Source organism: Medicago sativa, chromosome 8 (assembly GCF_051527215.1).
Source record: "Medicago sativa cultivar Bolivia chromosome 8, Bolivia_mono, whole genome shotgun sequence".
Classification (NCBI taxonomy): Eukaryota; Viridiplantae; Streptophyta; class Magnoliopsida; order Fabales; family Fabaceae; genus Medicago; species Medicago sativa.
This window is the reverse complement of record NC_140756.1, coordinates 77983500-78000910: the sequence shown is the minus strand read 5'-3', so window position 1 is coordinate 78000910 and position 17411 is coordinate 77983500. Positions and strand designations below refer to the sequence as shown.

Genomic DNA, 17411 nt, shown 5'->3' with positions numbered 1-17411 from the left:
AAAATTAACGATTTATCAATGAAATTTAAGCTCATCTGTATACCTCAAGCTCTCAGAGTATATCTGATAAATTCTTATCCTTCTTAGCATTATTAGATGATATAAAAAAATTATGGTGTTATCCACGCTATGCATTTAATGAGTAAGCAGATAACCAAAACAAAGTGGATGGCAAGGCAAATATCTTCTAGCAGAAAGCTGTCATGAATATCATTTCTTGCTTTTCAAACTGAAATTGTAATGTTGATTCTGAGTAGTTGCACATCAAAGAAAGAGTTTCTAACAATTAAATGTCATAAATAACAATGTAATTATTTTTACATTAGGAGGATTATTCTGGCATAAGTGATAGAGCTAAAAACTTAAAAACAAAGTATGATCTAATGCTTAAATACAGAGAAGCTAGGAGAGGCAAACATCTATGCTCACATTGGAAGAATCATATAACTCTAGTGTTATAGGAACCACAACAAGGGCATTTATGGTAAAGCCAGTGGAAGGGAGCTGCTCCTTTCTTTTCACAGTCATTACATAATATAACCTGCAGTTATAGATTCAATTAGAGTATATATTTTGGAAAAACAATACAAAATTGAAGGTTTAATATGAGACGGAAAATAAGAGAAACAGCTGACTAGCCTGAGTTTGACCCGAAAACTCATCAGACATTTTCTGCTCGGCCAATAGTGCATCTAACATCCTAAAAAGGACCTGCAAGGCATTATGATAGTATTAGAGAGATGATTGCTTGAAAGATAAATGGAGTACCGATGACAAAATTAAAATCCAACCCAACAGTCCAGCTATTTCAAACAGACAAATTGAATCATGAGCAGTTGCACAATAGTTTTCAGGTAAGTGAAATGACAATATCATTTGAAAATAAATGATTGAAGAACTGGAAAAAAAAAAAAATTAAGGTGAAAAAACAATTGTCTATGCTATCAAAATCTATGAGCTCGATGCATGGCTTCTTTTAATCTCATCCCTGTGGAATTTCAAAGTCCTTGGCAGATTTGAATATTCCTAGCTATAAATTACAACTATAATGCAACTAACATGCAGTGACTAGCAACTTCTAAAATCAGAATTCTTTATTTTATTTAAATATTTCAGTGATCTGGTCCTATTCAAGTAGTGAAACTCTGTATTCCCTTAAATCAGAAATAGTTTTTTTAGAGTATCTGAACAATATGCCACCATATCTTTTTTCTGTCATGAAACTAGTTAGATCATTGAATATCTCTTGGAATCGGTATCCATTTTCTTATTTTTATGGTTTGTTTTCATAGTCTAATAAAAATATACAAAGATCGGTGTTCTTGTTTTTTAGCATATCATTCATAAAAATATCAAACATAAATGGCAAGTTCTATAACTTTAACATGGTAGCAAAGTGACATCATCCACCACGACTAGTCGAAGCAACTAATGGAAGTTCTACAGCATTCCTGCATTTTTAGTCAAATGCAGTTAGGCCGTAGCTATATCCCAAATGCAGTCTAGCCTCTGTCTCTGTCCTAGACATGATCTGCCCCCAACTTATCACAAATACGATTTTGCCTTGACTTTTGTCCCAGATGCAATCTGGAGTCTGAACCCAACTCTTTTATCCCAAATGCAAGTTTGCCCGACACTACTCCCATACGTGGGTTGGCCTCAACTTTTCTCCAAAATGTGGTCTAGGCCCGCTCTTCTCCAAAAGATGGTCCTGCCATAGCTCGTGTCTTTAGATGCAATCTGGTCCTAGCTCTTGTCCTGGATGCGCTCTGGCCTCATTTTTTGTTTGAGTTGACTTTACAATCATGTAAAGCTTAGTAAGCTTCAGCTTAAGGGAAGTGTTAGAATATCTTTATTCTATCGTAATATGTCGTAGATTATCTTAACTGATCTCTTGTAATTGGTTTCCATATTTCCTTATTTTCACGATTTGCTTTCTTAATTAATTAGTATTACATAAATCTAGCCTAAATATAAATAAGGAATACCGTATAGCATATCACTCACATCAAATATCAATATAATTTTATTATTTTGAATATTATTTCTCCTCCCACTACAACTAAAAGACTAATCCTATAATGTGAACCATTATAATCATCAGAATGCAAGAAAGCTTCTAGTGAATCTTCAGTACATGTAGCAATGTAAGTGAAGAGATATACACAGTCATTACCGTGGTAAGATATATTTGCAGCAATATGAACAATATATCTTAATATAGGATATGCAATAATATTGACTGACCTGCATGTCTCCAAGTGACTTGCTACATATTGGGCAGGTATAGCTAAAGCAAGTATATTCCTGGAAGTCCACCACAAATGCAACTTAAGTTATCTTTGTTTTTGCAAAATGATTGTGGAGGAAAAAATACAAGTGAGTACCTTGAAACATGTTGAGTGCATGGCATGACCACATGGGAGGGCTTTTACTGGAGAGCAGGATGTGAAGATGTATTCATGACAAATCGGACAGTTTTCCTCTAAAGATTTCTCTCTGCATGTATGTATCATAAGAGAACGAGACATACAAGCATTGCAATTCATGCAATGAAAATAGTCAACACCCAAACCCTTTCCAACTCGGCATAAGTTGCAATAGGGACAATGATAAATTTCCCTGTTAAAAAATGCATGAGTTTAGTCATGGTGGTAACATAATTTGAAATTTTCGCATAAAGATAAAAGAACAGCAAGATTAAGTGACAGGTATCACCCCCCGTGTACTTGACCAGTTTCCATAAAAAGAAAGAACTAGGAATATGTTAAAATTTGCCCATAAGTTTCTAAAACCTTCCTTCTATAGGTATGAACAACATTAAGATTCCGTATTATTCTCTTATGGACTAGCTACTATCAGCTGGCCCAAGGGCATTCCATAACTAACTCACTTCTGGGTTTCCACTCACCTAACATTCTCACATTTATAAAACTATAGCAAATGTCAGTAGAGATCCTTTCCATTTCTCAAAAGAAATGAAGAACTCTATTACTACGACTTTTTTGGTGTATAAAGGCCTAATTATATCACTGGTTCTAGAAATGTATGACTTCACACCCTAAACTATAGAACTGAAGCTCTCCATTTCTTTTGAGAAATGGAGAACATCTCTAGCTATCAAATGTTGTCCCCCAAGAATGTAATGAGAAATTGGTTATTATGAGGCTACACAACACACACATATGTGTGAGAGAGGAGGAGAGGTAGTTAGTCTTTTGACACTAGTGGATGTCATAAGTAATACATGTTAGAATGTTACTACTCTGGTTTCAAATATAAGCAAAAAAGAAATCAATACTCTTTAATGGAACAAGTTCTCGTACAAAATTACATGAAAAGAAATGACAATTTTGTAAATGCTTTAATTTTTTTATTACATCGAGAAATTTCAATGAAGTTAACCAATATTCTTAGTATGTGTGTAGTTAGTCAGTTTTGTTTATAATTGAGATAGGAGGGAGTAATATTTCGTCAACAACATTTATGTTACAGATGTCATTTAGCTAGTTATCATCTCCTTGATAAACTCCAATTTATCTCCCTAAATTATGGTATTTATACGATAAATAAGACATCATCGTGTATGCCTGGGACACACAATTTATCTCACACTTTTGCAAACATTTTATGGGAAGAGAAAGTTAGTTTATAATTTATAAAGAAACCGGTTAGGCTACATTACCTTTCATCTTCAAATATCTTGCAGATCCCGCAGTAATATTTTGCCATGGATAAATTGCGGCAAGAAACTGATGAGCATGTGGCATTGATTGGTTGAATCATCAAGCACTTCATACACATCATCTTTGTAATTGATTTTCTACATATATTTAGGCATTCCGTCAAAGATGAATTATGAAAAATCAAATTCCTCAATTCAAAAATAAAACATAAACAGAGCACATACTATTCTTACCTGTCAATTAAATGATCTGATGCCTCATCATGGCAATGTATGCAAGCATGAAGTTGGTTGCAACAGGGAGCCAAAAGCTTACAGTTCCTCTTGTAGTGTTTGCAACCATAGATTTGTTCATGAGGATCCTTGTAAGATGGATGTTTCCCAGGGAATTCCTGTCCATCGCTTTTGATATTGGCTTCCATAGAAGAGATCTTCTGAATAATAATCCAACGGCTGAAAATATGTGGGAAGTTATGTTAAAAACCTGAAGTGTGTGGCTATCATAAGATTGGAATAGACGAACGATGGATGCAATTAGTCGAGCAGAAATACACCGTCTTCTAAAAAAATTGTATACTAAATTTTAGCAAATAAATATCAATGGTTTACAAGATCACACTTAAATAAACCACAGGCATTCATATCCAACTATGAAAGGTACATTTCATACTCATTGTGTTCCATGGTTTACTGCTTTCTAATAGGACCATACCATGGACTCAAATACAGTACAGGTCGGGTCCAAGATGAAGAAGGCTTGCATGTTTAAACCTGCAAGCCCTGGCCCACTAAAGATTAACTGCAATCAGGAAGAAAACATGTAGGTGTCGAGGGATTGACCAAATTGTAGATGCTGGTATAGAGATAAGGTTAGTTACAGAAAGAGAGTATAGATGAAAGAGAACATACAAGGTACAGACAGAAATGTAACAGAATAGGAGAGGGATATCCTGTTCAGTTTTATTTTAGCTTTTAGCTTGGGCTAAGTGTTATTTTCCCTGGTTAGGAACACGTTCAGCTCTTTCCTTTTTCTGTAGTTAGTTCAGATTTCAGTTTCAACACAATACCCCTTTTATTGATTGGAATTGTTTCCTATAACCTTCCAAAATTAATGATGAGAAAAACAAGCAAGATTACATAACCTTGCCAGTTGCCATTAATGCATGTTAGGATTAGCTTATTTTACACAGAAAAATACCTCGGTCAAAAACTGTCTACGTCTTGATTGAAGCGTTTTTATAAAAAAAAAAGAAAAAAGCAAAATAATTTGAATGTTAACATAACAATTGTATTGTTCACTGACGATAAAATTGACTAGCAAAATAATTTAAGCAATATTCTTCAATTGTCAAAATATGAGGAGATAAAACATAATTGTCAACAACCAACTATCCAAGAGCTAAGTTGTTACTTGTTAGGTATAGGCACATTATGAGTTTTTATTATATAAAAAACAAAAACCATTAGGAAAATCACAAGACCAACCTCGTAAGTAGGCTCTGTATTATGTACGACTTTTCCTGAGGGTCTAGGCAAGAGTCACGAGATACCCTTCTTATTACCTTCTCGAGATCATCTTGACTCAATTTCAGAAGTCTGTCATAATGCCCAAACTTGTCAAAATCAAAATGTTGAACAGACTGACTTGTCATAGTGCCCACTGGTTTTACTTCATTGCAGCCATTTTTCTTAATATCATGAAAATGATTTGTGCATTCTGAACATTGACTATAACCTTGTGCTGCATTATGAACCTTAACATTGTCATCAACATTGTTGTCGGAGAACTCAAAGTTATTGCCAATAAGATCCTTCTGCAAAAAATTTATGCTTTCGTTGGCAGACGATTCTTCTTGTAATGCATTAAGAACCTCTTCTGACAAATATTTGGATATAATTTCTAGTGGCTCAACATTCTGTAGAGGGGCATCATTTGATCCATCTGCTGCCTTAGAGATACTGTACCCATTCCACCATTCACCTAACCATTCATCAAACATTGTATTCTTAGTAGCCATGGACCATAAGAACATTAAAACATGCTGTTCTTCCTGTGTTAAAGATGCCATTAGCCAAGGTATCATATCTTGTAATATTTCTGCACTTATTCTTCCAAGTATGCATCCTATGATCTTCCCTTGCTCCCGGTTCGAGAAGAATTCTCTAATTATAGGCCAAATTTCTATTTCCTCGCGGTTTATATGATCAGAAAGTAACTTATGCATTGATTTGCACCTTTCTTGCAGCTTCCTGATTAAACGATGACGCCTTAGCACTCTCTTGTCCCTTATCTTTGAATCAGTAGTAGAAACTAAAAGGTGTAATTCAGACATCTTATCAAGAATGCGAGACATTTTACCAAAGTGCTCAACTTCATGTTTGTGATCAAAGGTGTAGGCATGGCTAATGTTTTTTAGCTGGCCTATTGCCTCCAAAGCTGGGAACACTATTTCCTCCTCCGCATCACTATGGATTTGGTGAAGAAAATATATGAGATTGAACCGTTTTTGGAAATCTGTAACCAAATCAGCATGCCCCTCTAACTGAGCTGAGCCAAGAACCAGGTAATCCAAATCTTTCTTAATAGCCTTGTGAAAGAAAAATATCAGGTCAATTGGTTTTGGATCATTAAGAAATGAAACAGAAGAAGAATTTGCTGCATGAAGTCTTGGATGCTGACTTAACTTCAGAGCAGTGTCAGGGAAAAATATGTGCAAATTAATTCCTGTGGAGTATGGTGTCTCATACTTGCTCACACTTTTGGATCCAGAAGATGAGGAATAGGACAAACAATTCTTGCCACAACTTTTATGTGGCTGCTTGTCAGAATTTAAAAATGAAAACCCACAAGCTTCCTTCATTTTCTCAGATGAAAAAGAGTGTCTTCTTTTGAACATATGCTGCAAGTCCTGTCGGAACTTTTCAATTGAGGTTTTACCTGAATAACCGATGCGAAACCATTCATGCAACAATGGTGCAAAAGCTTTACTAACAGAATTATTTCCCTCCTTTATGCAATAGAGAATGGACCTGGATTCTTTTTCAGACAAGTGAACTGAGAACCAAGTTATAACACATTTTAGTAACCCAAGTGGCATCATATGCATGCTCAAGCTTAGAAGTCTGACTTGCATTCCATTTCTGCAGTTCTTTCTAAAGATAGGAAACACCTAATAAACAAATAGGGTGTCAGAATGGGAAACATTTGAAATAGTAACATGTAGCATCCTTTAAATGAAGAAAAAAAAATTGTTGATGAATATGGAACTAAGATGTAGCCATAAATTTGATCCAAAAAAAGAAAGATATAGCTAGCCATAAATTGAACTTTTCTTTAAAAATGGATTTCTTGTTTTTTTCACTCAGAGTAAGAAACATTTCATTCCACTGAAAACTTCATATATTTATGTGTCTGTATAAGTGGATAGGTTTGTTTACTTAAAGCATTTTTATCTTGATAATACGTTTAGGATCAAGAATGGTTTCAAAACCCCAACATGTGGATATTTTATTAAACTGATGAACTAAAAGGTTAAGGACCATCGTCATATATTATTTGGGAAATGTTAACTAGTGCCCCTGGGGCCCCTGGGGCACTAGTTAAGGAATTATAAAGGGAAATCTTTTCTTGAAAATTGTGTATGTTACTTTTTGAAACTTGAAAAAGTGTTACTTTTAATTTTAATTTTCTCTTTTCTTACTATTTTTAATTCCTTAACTAGTGCCCCGGGGGCACTGGTTAACATGACCTTGTTGAGTTAAAAAAAATTGTGATATACATAGAATACCTCAATTTCTTGAAAAGAGAATTGTTTGTTGACTGTTGATACAAATAATTCAAGTTTTCCGCAAAGCTTCTCTACAAATTTTGTCAAAGGCATTTCACTTTCTGAGTTATAGAATAGCAACTGTTGTAAATCTTCAATGTGACTTTCACCAAGGAAATGTTCAGTAGACTTGGAAAGTCGGTTATGGGCATGTTTGTTCAGTACAAGATGAAAGAATTTCTTAAGAGCATTGCTGTGATCAGAAAGTTATATTCAGAAATTTGGACAATTAAGAAAGAAAAATAATGAGCATTTTAGATAGAAGAGGATTGACTTTAGAAAATTCAGCAAAATTAAAATAAAACAAATTAGTCAGCTTCCACAGACCAAAAAAGTAAGACATGTCAGAAGTATTACCTGTAAATGATGAGGACATCAGCCAAAAATTTTAGCTGGATAAGTATTGAGTCTAAATTTTGAGAACATCCAGAACCGGAATTTCTTATTAGATAAAGCTCTTGCAGAATTTCTTTCAAATCTTTCTTAATGGCGTTATGCCAAAGATGGAGAACTTTAATCTGGTTGACCCCATCTTCTGTTTCTTTGTCATTCACTTTCGTCTGACTCGAAATTTCTTTTGAGTAGTTCCTATTGAATGAACTCGGACCAAATGGTTTTTCTATATGTAGGAATCCATGAGAACCTTGGAGTTCCTCACTCTGAAAATATGTCCCAGTGAAGGTTTGATTGTTGCTTCCAAGCCAAGAAACCAAAACCTTCACAATTAGATCTGAATTATTAAAAAAGGCGGGGGGGAGTGTATAAAATTTTATTCATTATTCAGTAATAAACTTTCATTATTCAGTAATAAACTTTAGCTAACCTCTTGCAGTGTTGTTTCCATTGGTGCAATTTCATTAAAACACTGAGTAACTTCTGCTTGTTTATCTGCTGAAAGGAAGGATACCATCCATGGCAAAACTTCCTCCAGCAACATTATAGGAACACTACATATGAATTGCCACACAAGTGAGGCTTGTTCTTTAGCAGACAATTTTTGGATCAGAAGAGGAAAAACCTGAGGCAATGGATAAATTTGATAGCAAGTATGATAATCAAAACTTAAGTATCTACAAATACGCTCGTGCAAAAATTTACATTATTAAAGAATTTCAAAATTAAAGATGTAGGTCAAGTCATTTCTAAATATTTCTTGTTTTACCCCTTCATACATTTCATTGTCATGGAATCAACCTCATGGTTCAGATCACTTTAACGTAGATGCCTGAGCAATTAATTGCATGAAAACTGTATTTTAAGCGCACACACAAGAGAAAGGTATGCCAAGCCTGACTGTTAGTCATAATTGACACCGGCATGGTCATTTTCACGAGTCAAATTAATATTTGTTGGACATGGTTTTTTCTTGCATTCGGAGAACAAAGAATGGATTTTTTTTGTCCCTTTCAAAGTTGAGGTCATCTTACATCATGATTCAATCCCTCTAAGTTTGAGAGATTTATTGCATTTATCCATTAGTCAAAATGTCCAATGAGCGTGTACTATAGAAGGGCAAATAGTAAGTGAACCAAAGTTGAAAAGGGGAAGAGGGGATGGGTTTGCATTTTACCCTATATTTTAAGGTTGTTTTATTTAAGCCATAGTTATAAAGGTAGTTATTAGCTGTTAATTAGTTAATCCTTTATTGGCTTCAATTCTTGATACACTCACAGAGTAAATTAATTGGGTTGTGTGTATCATTGTATGCACAATCGCACCATACATCCTAAACTAACAGGACATCAACTTTATTAAATTTCAAGCCTTTGCATTAATGCAGATAAGTGTTGAGTTGGGAATTTATTTTGGAATGTCGTTAAAAAGCTAGACACACACATTCCGTACAGGAAAATCAGTGCCTAACTTCCTATTACAATTGCTTTCAGTACCATGATCTATATACTATAAGAAAAAAAGTAGCCACCAAAATCGAATAAACTAAATAATATGAAACACAACACAAAACTCTCGTCTGCAATGATCAAGTGAACAAATATATTAAATGAGTTTAAACTGCATTTAGTGAAACGTGTATTTATCACAATAGGTTCAAATAAATGGGAACTAAACCAACAAAAGCATAGTCAAAAAGACAAAATAACCACATTGATCCATTAGGCCTGAAAAATGAAACAAGGAAAGAACAAAAGATGTAACTAGGTAATTTTTCATGAACCTGATAATAGCAAATATTTACCTGCTCTTCTTCTTTCAGCATATGTTGGTAGACTGAGGTTTGCAAGATATCAATGCAGTACACAAGTTCTCGGAACAGCTTGGAAATATTGTCACTAGAGCCCATCAGCTCATCCAAGAAGTGTAAAATAGAATCAAACAGCCCATTGGTGCTGTTATGTTCAAGAGAATATGTACATACAACATTTTTTACATGAATATCCAGTGCATGGAAGATAATCTGCCAAAAATTATTTTGAAGTTATATGCTGAATTCCAAACATTAAAAAGTAGTATAACAATCATAAAATGCACACACCTTGTCAAACACACATACATGTGAGAGCGTTTAGTTGTATACTACCGTCTCATATTAATGTCACATTAGCAAAATGAGTGTCACTTTATGTTTTCAATACATCATTAATTATTTTATGGAGGGAAGACCCAATTCAGTCCCTCGCAATTTTCTCACTGCCCAACTCAGCCCCTAACAAAAAATAAACTTAAATTAATCACTAACATTTTCAAATTGGAGACAAATTAGGCCCTCTGATACAATGAGTTACGGACTAATTCGTCCTCTGTATGAAAATGTCAGAGACTAATTTGCGATTTTTTTTTTTCAAAGAGTGATTTGGACCGCGAGAAAATTGTGAAGGACTGAATTGAACCTTCACTCTATTTTATTTAAATTCTACCATTAAGTCAATTATATATACACTGCATATGCATTTATAACAATGATTAACATTGCTGTCAAAAAAAAAAGATTAACATCAAGTTTAATCAGAATAATTTATATAATCATTACATGTTTTCTATCACTATAACTTTTCTTAATAGGGGTGAAAAAACCTAAATGAAAATTAATATGGGACGATGAAAGTACTTTTTTTCTTTTTGCTCAGCTTAATTCATTCAGTGATATTCTGTTATGTAACTGCCCAAGTTAGTTACACCTCTATAAATACAGAGTTGTGGTGCAACTGTTGTGCAGCTTCACAATTTAAATACATGATTACATTTTATTCTCTCTAAAACCTAATAAGGCACAACATAAGAGGCCATTTTAATCCTCTTCCAAGACGGTGACTTGACCAATACAAGTTTTCTTATACTACCTCCGGTCCTATTTATAAGAAAAATTTGGGTCAACAAAAGTGAATGTATCTGGTTAAAAAAATTAGACCAGATACATTAACTTTTGTTGACTGAAATGTCTCTTGTAAATAGGACCGGAAGGAGTAATATTTTATTGGCCAAATACCTCCCACAGTCATTTAAGTTAGATATTTTTAGCAAGTTACCATTTTTTCATCAAACTCCGTTAAAAAAATGCTTAAGAGATTAATTAACATTGAGGTGGCATTCCAAAAAATGCTTGTGACCCCAAGCATAATTCAATACGCACATTTTCGTCTTGTTTCCAAATTGAAACATAATTTTACAGATAAACTGTTTATCAACAATATTATAAATCAAGTAATTGATCGATTTCGATTCAAACCAAGATTGAATAATACATCTATGATCCCTAGTTTTGAGAGCGGAAAATTTAGACTTACTGACTTAGCATTAAACGGCCACATAATAACTTTTTAACCGAGTTTGATGAAAAGAGAGTATTGGTGGATACTTTTTATGACTTAAGGTCAATTTGTTAATAAAAAACTTAAAACTTATTTGTTACAAATATCTAACTTAAAACTGTGGGATGTATTTACTATTTAGCCTAATTGATTTTACGAAGTAAGGTGTTTAATACAAGTAACGACGAAGTTTGAAATTAAGCGGAATAAACTATCAAATTAATCTTTTTTTTTTTGGTGTATATCAAATTAATCTTTAAGCTATCGCTTAACTCCTAAACATTATAAATATAATAACTAGTCACTAAAGTTTATAAAATTCATCAATTTAGTCCAAGAATTGATGACATTCATATTAGTATACTCCAGAGACTAAATCGATAGATTTCATATAATTCAGGGACTACGTGTTTTATCTCTATAGTAAGTTTATAGACTAAATTGAAGACAGAGCGGTGATTTAAGTAACTGTTAATCAACAAACACAAACATGAATCAGCAAAATTACTTACGAAGTTTGAACTATTCAATTTCTCAGACTAACATAGGATTACGATTAAACAGCAATGTTAAATAGGTTAATAACACATAATTAAACACATCCTAATTCTACGGTCTAATAATAATAATAAAGGCTAATTTAATTAAGAAATGAACTAACCTCATCTTCAGCAGCGCAATGATACTTAAAAGCTAATTTCAAAAACTGAAATCTCTGATGAAGCTTAACAACTATTTCACGGCAACGGTTTGGATCATGTTCCAAGGACGACGCAGTTTCAGCAAACGGACGAAGCTGATCAAGTTCAGAACGCAGAGCTTGGTGGAAACAAACGAAGAGAAGTATAGGAGCATCGAAGATTTGAAAACGAGAAAGAATGTCAACTGAATCGTTCACCATCACATCGTTTTCCTCCTCCTCTTCCTCCATATCCGATAAGGAAGGATCTCCTCCTCCCATCTACAGTGAAAATGTCGGCGGCAGTAACCACCATCAACGAGGGCGGGGAGAGAGAGAGAAGAAAAGGGAAGTTGTGAGTGAAGAGATGCATTGATTTATCTGTGTGAATTTGCTTTGGTATTGTAATTGTTTATTAATTTAAAAATAAAGAATGTTGAAATGAAAGAGACGTTGTAACCAACGGTGAAGGATTGTTTGTTAGCTCTTGGAGGTTCAGATGATTTGATTTTGATATGATATTTGAGAAGAGAGTGGCATGAAGCGCGCCTCTTTTCTCATTTAACTAATCAAATACGTGAACTGGACGCGCCTATGTTTGCCGCGCTGCGGATTTTGTTTGTTAGTTTTTTTTTTTTTCAACTACTCAGTTGCACTTTTTTTTTTTTTTAAGAAGTTAAATAGCTCACCTAAATTGGCACCGAGAGAATCAAACATGAGACCTTGCAGAGGAGCACACTCTCAAGACCCAAGCCAATACCACCAGGCCAACCCAAGTGGGTTTACTCGGTTGCACTTAATTTAATCGTTGGAATTGCCATTATGATAAATGATATTTGTACAACTATTTGATGATAATTTTTGTGACAACTTGTCCTTTTTTCTTTTTATCAATAAAAAATAATAGAGAGGGGAAAAGGAAAAAGAGAGTAGTAATATAATGTAATTATAAGAGAGAAAATTGTCACAAAATGGTTGTATAAATATCCTTTTTTTATGATTATAACGAATAGTTAAATATTGTTGTATTTTCAGCGCTAGATTTGAATTTAAAACTTCTTGTTAAACCAAAGAGAAATTATATTTGAACAATTATTTTGTGATAACTTTCTTTCTCATATTCACATCGTGTTTTTCCTTTCTCTCTAAGGGGGACCGTGGTTAGGTGGGTCAGTGTCATGGTCATGTTCATGCTTTTTACGGCGTGAGGCTGTGTGGGTTCCTTCCATGCCTGCCAGCCGGCGCTACGTTTTTCTCCGTTCCACGTTATTTAATTACTTTTTAACTGGAAAGAGAAAGAGTTCTTTTTCATGCTGCTTATACTCACAGTAATATCTTGTTTTCTTGCGTGCTCTTTTTCTTATTCGTTTTTTTATTTTCATTTCATTTTTTTTTAGAAGTCATATTTTCATTTCATTTTGTGTAATTATTTTAATGTGTGTTTAATACTTAATTATAATTTGGATGGATATTAAAAGACTTTCTTATGATCAAAAAACTTTTTGCTAGTGAGTTTTAGTTTTAAAATGATTTGGAAGGATTTTAGTGGATTCTTTTCTTCATATCTATTTTATTGTTTTCACTTCTCTCTTTCTCCTCTCTCATTTCATTGTTTCTTTTTCCTCCTTATATATCTCTCATTTCTTTTATTTTCTTCCTCACTTTTGTTGTGCAATTGTGCACTAAAGTGATAAGAACATATAGCGAAAAGAGATATATAATTATGCACAAATAACATTGCCGTTTTTCACTCCTTTTTATTTCTATGTAAATATTTCAGCTGTATTTTTTCTTTGTCGACGGTCGAACTTCATTTTTTTTAATGAATCGTCACACTGACAACATCCAAAAATTAAAATAATTTTTTGTTCAATTTCATTTAAAGTGTTGGTTTTTAGTTCCACCTCACAGTGTGTGATGCAATAACAATGAATTATTAATACATTTCATGCATTATTGACGAATGTGATCGAGGAAATAATGATTATCGGTATATCTTTAAGTATCGATATAAAATTGTATTGATATTTTTTATGTTGTTATTCAACTTAATTTGTTATTTCTATATTACCTTTCTTAGGGGTGTTTCTTTATTACTATTTGTTTGCATGACACTCATAACTTTGAATCTTTGCTAAAAATCTAAAGAGTCATTTGAAATCAAAACTACCACCAAATCTTGATTGTAACAGTCTTTTAAAAAATCTCAAAAATCATTAAAATCTTAAATTGTTTTTTAAAATCTACAAGATTTGTTCATGTGAACCTAGTCTTTGACAATCTTAATAAAAACGAAAACAAGAAGATATTCATTTATGGAGTACTCGTATCATTTTTATATATGTGAAGAATTAAATGTTACTTAGTATGATATGTACTAACTTTTTACTTTTGTAAAAAATTGCATAAGGTCCTTTCAAATCTTGTAAATTTATAAAGTATTTTGAAATCTTAAACGTATGTGTTATAAATCTATTAAAATCATGATCGCAAAAATACTTTAAAAATAGTCTTAAAAGCCAATATATTTCTATACAGCCTTTTATTATTTTCACTTCTCTCTTTCTCCTCTCTCATTTCATTGTTTCTTTTTCCTCCTTATATATCTCTCATTTCTTTTATTTTCTTCCTCGCTTTTGTTGTGCAATTGTGCACTAAAGTGAGAAGAACATATAGCGAAAAGAGAGATATAATTATGCATAAATCACATTGTTGTTTTTCACTCCTTTTTATTTCTATGTAAATATTTCAGCTGTATTTTTTCTTTGTCGACGGTCGAACTTCATTTTTTTAATGAATCGTCACACTGACAACATCCAAAAATTAAAATAATTTTTTGTTCACTTTCATTTAAAGTGTTGATTTTTAGTTCCACCTCACAGTGTGTGATGCAATAACAATGAATTATTAATACATTTCATGCATTATTGACGAATGTGATCGAGGAAATAATGATTATCGGTATATCTTTAAGTATCGAGATAAAATTGTATTGATATTTTTTACGTTGTTATTCAACTTAATTTGTTATTTCTATATTACCTTTCTTAGGGGTGTTTCTTTATTACTATTTGTTTGCATGACACTCATAACTTTGAATCTTTGCTAAAAATCTAAAGAGTCGTTTGAAATCAAAACTACCACCAAATCTTGATTGTAACAGTCTTTTAAAAAATCTCAAAAATCATTAAAATCTTAAATTGTTTTTTAAAATCTACAAGATTTTTTCATGTGAACCTAGTCTTTGACAATCTTAATAAAAACGAAAACAAGAAGATATTCATTTATGGAGTACTCGTATCATTTTTATATGTGAAGAATTAAATGTTACTTAGTATGATATGTACTAACTTTTTACTTTTGTAAAAAATTGCATAAGGTCCTTTCAAATCTTGTAAATTTATAAAGTATTTTGAAATCTTAAACGTATGTGTTATAAATCTATTAAAATCATGATCGCAAAAATACTTTAAAAATAGTCTTAAAAGCCAATATATTTCTATACAGCCTTTTATTGTTTTCACTTCTCTCTTTCTCCTCTCTCATTTCATTGTTTCTTTTTCCTCCTTATATATCTCTCATTTCTTTTATTTTCTTCCTCGCTTTTGTTGTGCAATTGTGCACTAAAGTGAGAAGAACATATAGCGAAAAGAGAGATATAATTATGCACAAATAACATTGTTGTTTTTCACTCCTTTTTATTTCTATGTAAATATTTCAGCTGTATTTTTTCTTTGTCGACGGTCGAACTTCATTTTTTTAATGAATCGTCACACTGACAACATCCAAAAATTAAAATAATTTTTTGTTCACTTTCATTTAAAGTGTTGATTTTTAGTTCCACCTCACAGTGTGTGATGCAATAACAATGAATTATTAATACATTTCATGCATTATTGACGAATGTGATCGAGGAAATAATGATTATCGGTATATCTTTAAGTATCGAGATAAAATTGTATTGATATTTTTTATGTTGTTATTTAACTTAATTTGTTATTTCTATATTACCTTTCTTAGGGGTGTTTCTTTATTACTATTTGTTTGCATGACACTCATAACTTTGAATCTTTGCTAAAAATCTAAAGAGTCATTTGAAATCAAAACTACCACCAAATCTTGATTGTGACAGTCTTTTAAAAAATCTCAAAAATCATTAAAATCTTAAATTGTTTTTTAAAATCTACAAGAATTTTTCATGTGAACCTAGTCTTTGACAATCTTAATAAAAACGAAAACAAGAAGATATTCATTTATGGAGTACTCGTATCATTTTTATATATGTGAAGAATTAAATGTTACTTAGTATGATATGTACTAACTTTTTACTTTTGTAAAAAATTGCATAAGGTCCTTTCAAATCTTGTAAATTTATAAAGTATTTTGAAATCTTAAACGTATGTGTTATAAATCTATTAAAATCATGATCGCAAAAATACTTTAAAAATAATCTTAAAAGCCAATATATTTCTATACAGCCTTTTAAAATTTCGATATTTTTTATAATACACTATTTTTTTTAGGGAATATAGCACACTCTTTTAAAATCTCAATCTAAGCAACCAAAGAAAAATTTCACACAGTAAGCAAAAAAAGAAAAATACAACTTAATAAAAAAAAATATTACTCAACCTGCAATATTTTACATGAGAATTTTTCAAACCATCTCTTACAATTTTTTTAACAAAATTGCGAACTCTCTCAACTCCCACACAATTTCAATTTTTATATGTAAGAAATGCAAACTCTATCTCAATTACAACTTTTTGCCTAAAGAAAATTTTAAATTTTCTCATTACACATAACTACCCGAACACCCAATACATCCAAGAGACTAGAGTTGTTATGGTGAAGGAAATGCAACTGACTCTATTAATAATATACTAACTTTCTAAAAAAAAATCTCTGCTCAACGTGGAACGTGGATGTATACTTCGATCCAACATGATCCATATTTACACTCTCTTTTTCTCAAATATGCTTAAATTACACTCACCTTCCCCTTTTAGGTTAAAATATACACTTCATTCGCCTTCTTATTCAAAACATATTAGAAAATAAGAGAAGTTTGAATCACATTCCATATGGTACAAACATTCAAGATGAATTTATATAGCAAAATATATTTAATTATTAAGTATAATTTCTATAATTATATTTAAATCAAGTATAATTTCTACAATATGTTGTAATGTTGTGATAGGGGGCATATCAAGTGAGAATGATATGTTTATATGAGAATGGTAAGAATAAATATCAGTCTTTGGATCAAAACACACGGCTGTGATTAAAAACTTCAATGTAAAGAACACGTGTTCATTTCCTTGGTGTAATATTTTTTTCTCTAACCCATTTTTCCTTTTCGTCTTCTTCCGTCATCTGCAACATAGATTTGGAAGACCATGGTCTGCAATTTTCATCTCTCTCTAGTGACTTGTTTTGTCTTTTAAGCT

The 17411-nt window shown here is 32.2% G+C and overlaps 1 protein-coding gene across 1 annotated transcript; it reads right to left on the bottom strand.

Annotated features, from left to right (window-relative positions):
• Window positions 1-276: 276 nt before the first annotated feature.
• Window positions 277-12351, bottom strand: LOC146901818 (zinc ion binding protein). The gene is made up of 12 exons (XM_085735626.1): window positions 11941-12351; window positions 9710-9928; window positions 8336-8530; window positions 7870-8228; window positions 7474-7705; window positions 5171-6855; window positions 3920-4138; window positions 3686-3823; window positions 2388-2622; window positions 2248-2307; window positions 640-711; window positions 277-541 (listed from the first exon to the last, which is right to left on the bottom strand). Exons 1-12 carry the CDS (start codon window positions 12238-12240, stop codon window positions 440-442), a joined length of 3816 nt encoding a protein of 1271 aa, XP_085591752.1. The 5' UTR covers window positions 12241-12351; the 3' UTR covers window positions 277-439.
• Window positions 12352-17411: the final 5060 nt, after the last annotated feature.

Bases quoted from the DNA above. Each gene is read 5' to 3' on its own strand.
- LOC146901818 (XM_085735626.1), bottom strand. From the start codon at position 12,240: ATGGGAGGAGGAGATCCTTCCTTATCGGATATGGAGGAAGAGGAGGAG. The intron at 4,139-5,170 runs GTTGGTCTTGTG...ACATATTTTCAG, and splicing joins ATACAGAGCCTACTTACGAG to CCGTTGGATTATTATTCAGA. The intron at 2,623-3,685 runs GTAATGTAGCCT...ATTTTTTAACAG, and splicing joins AAGATATTTGAAGATGAAAG to GGAAATTTATCATTGTCCCT.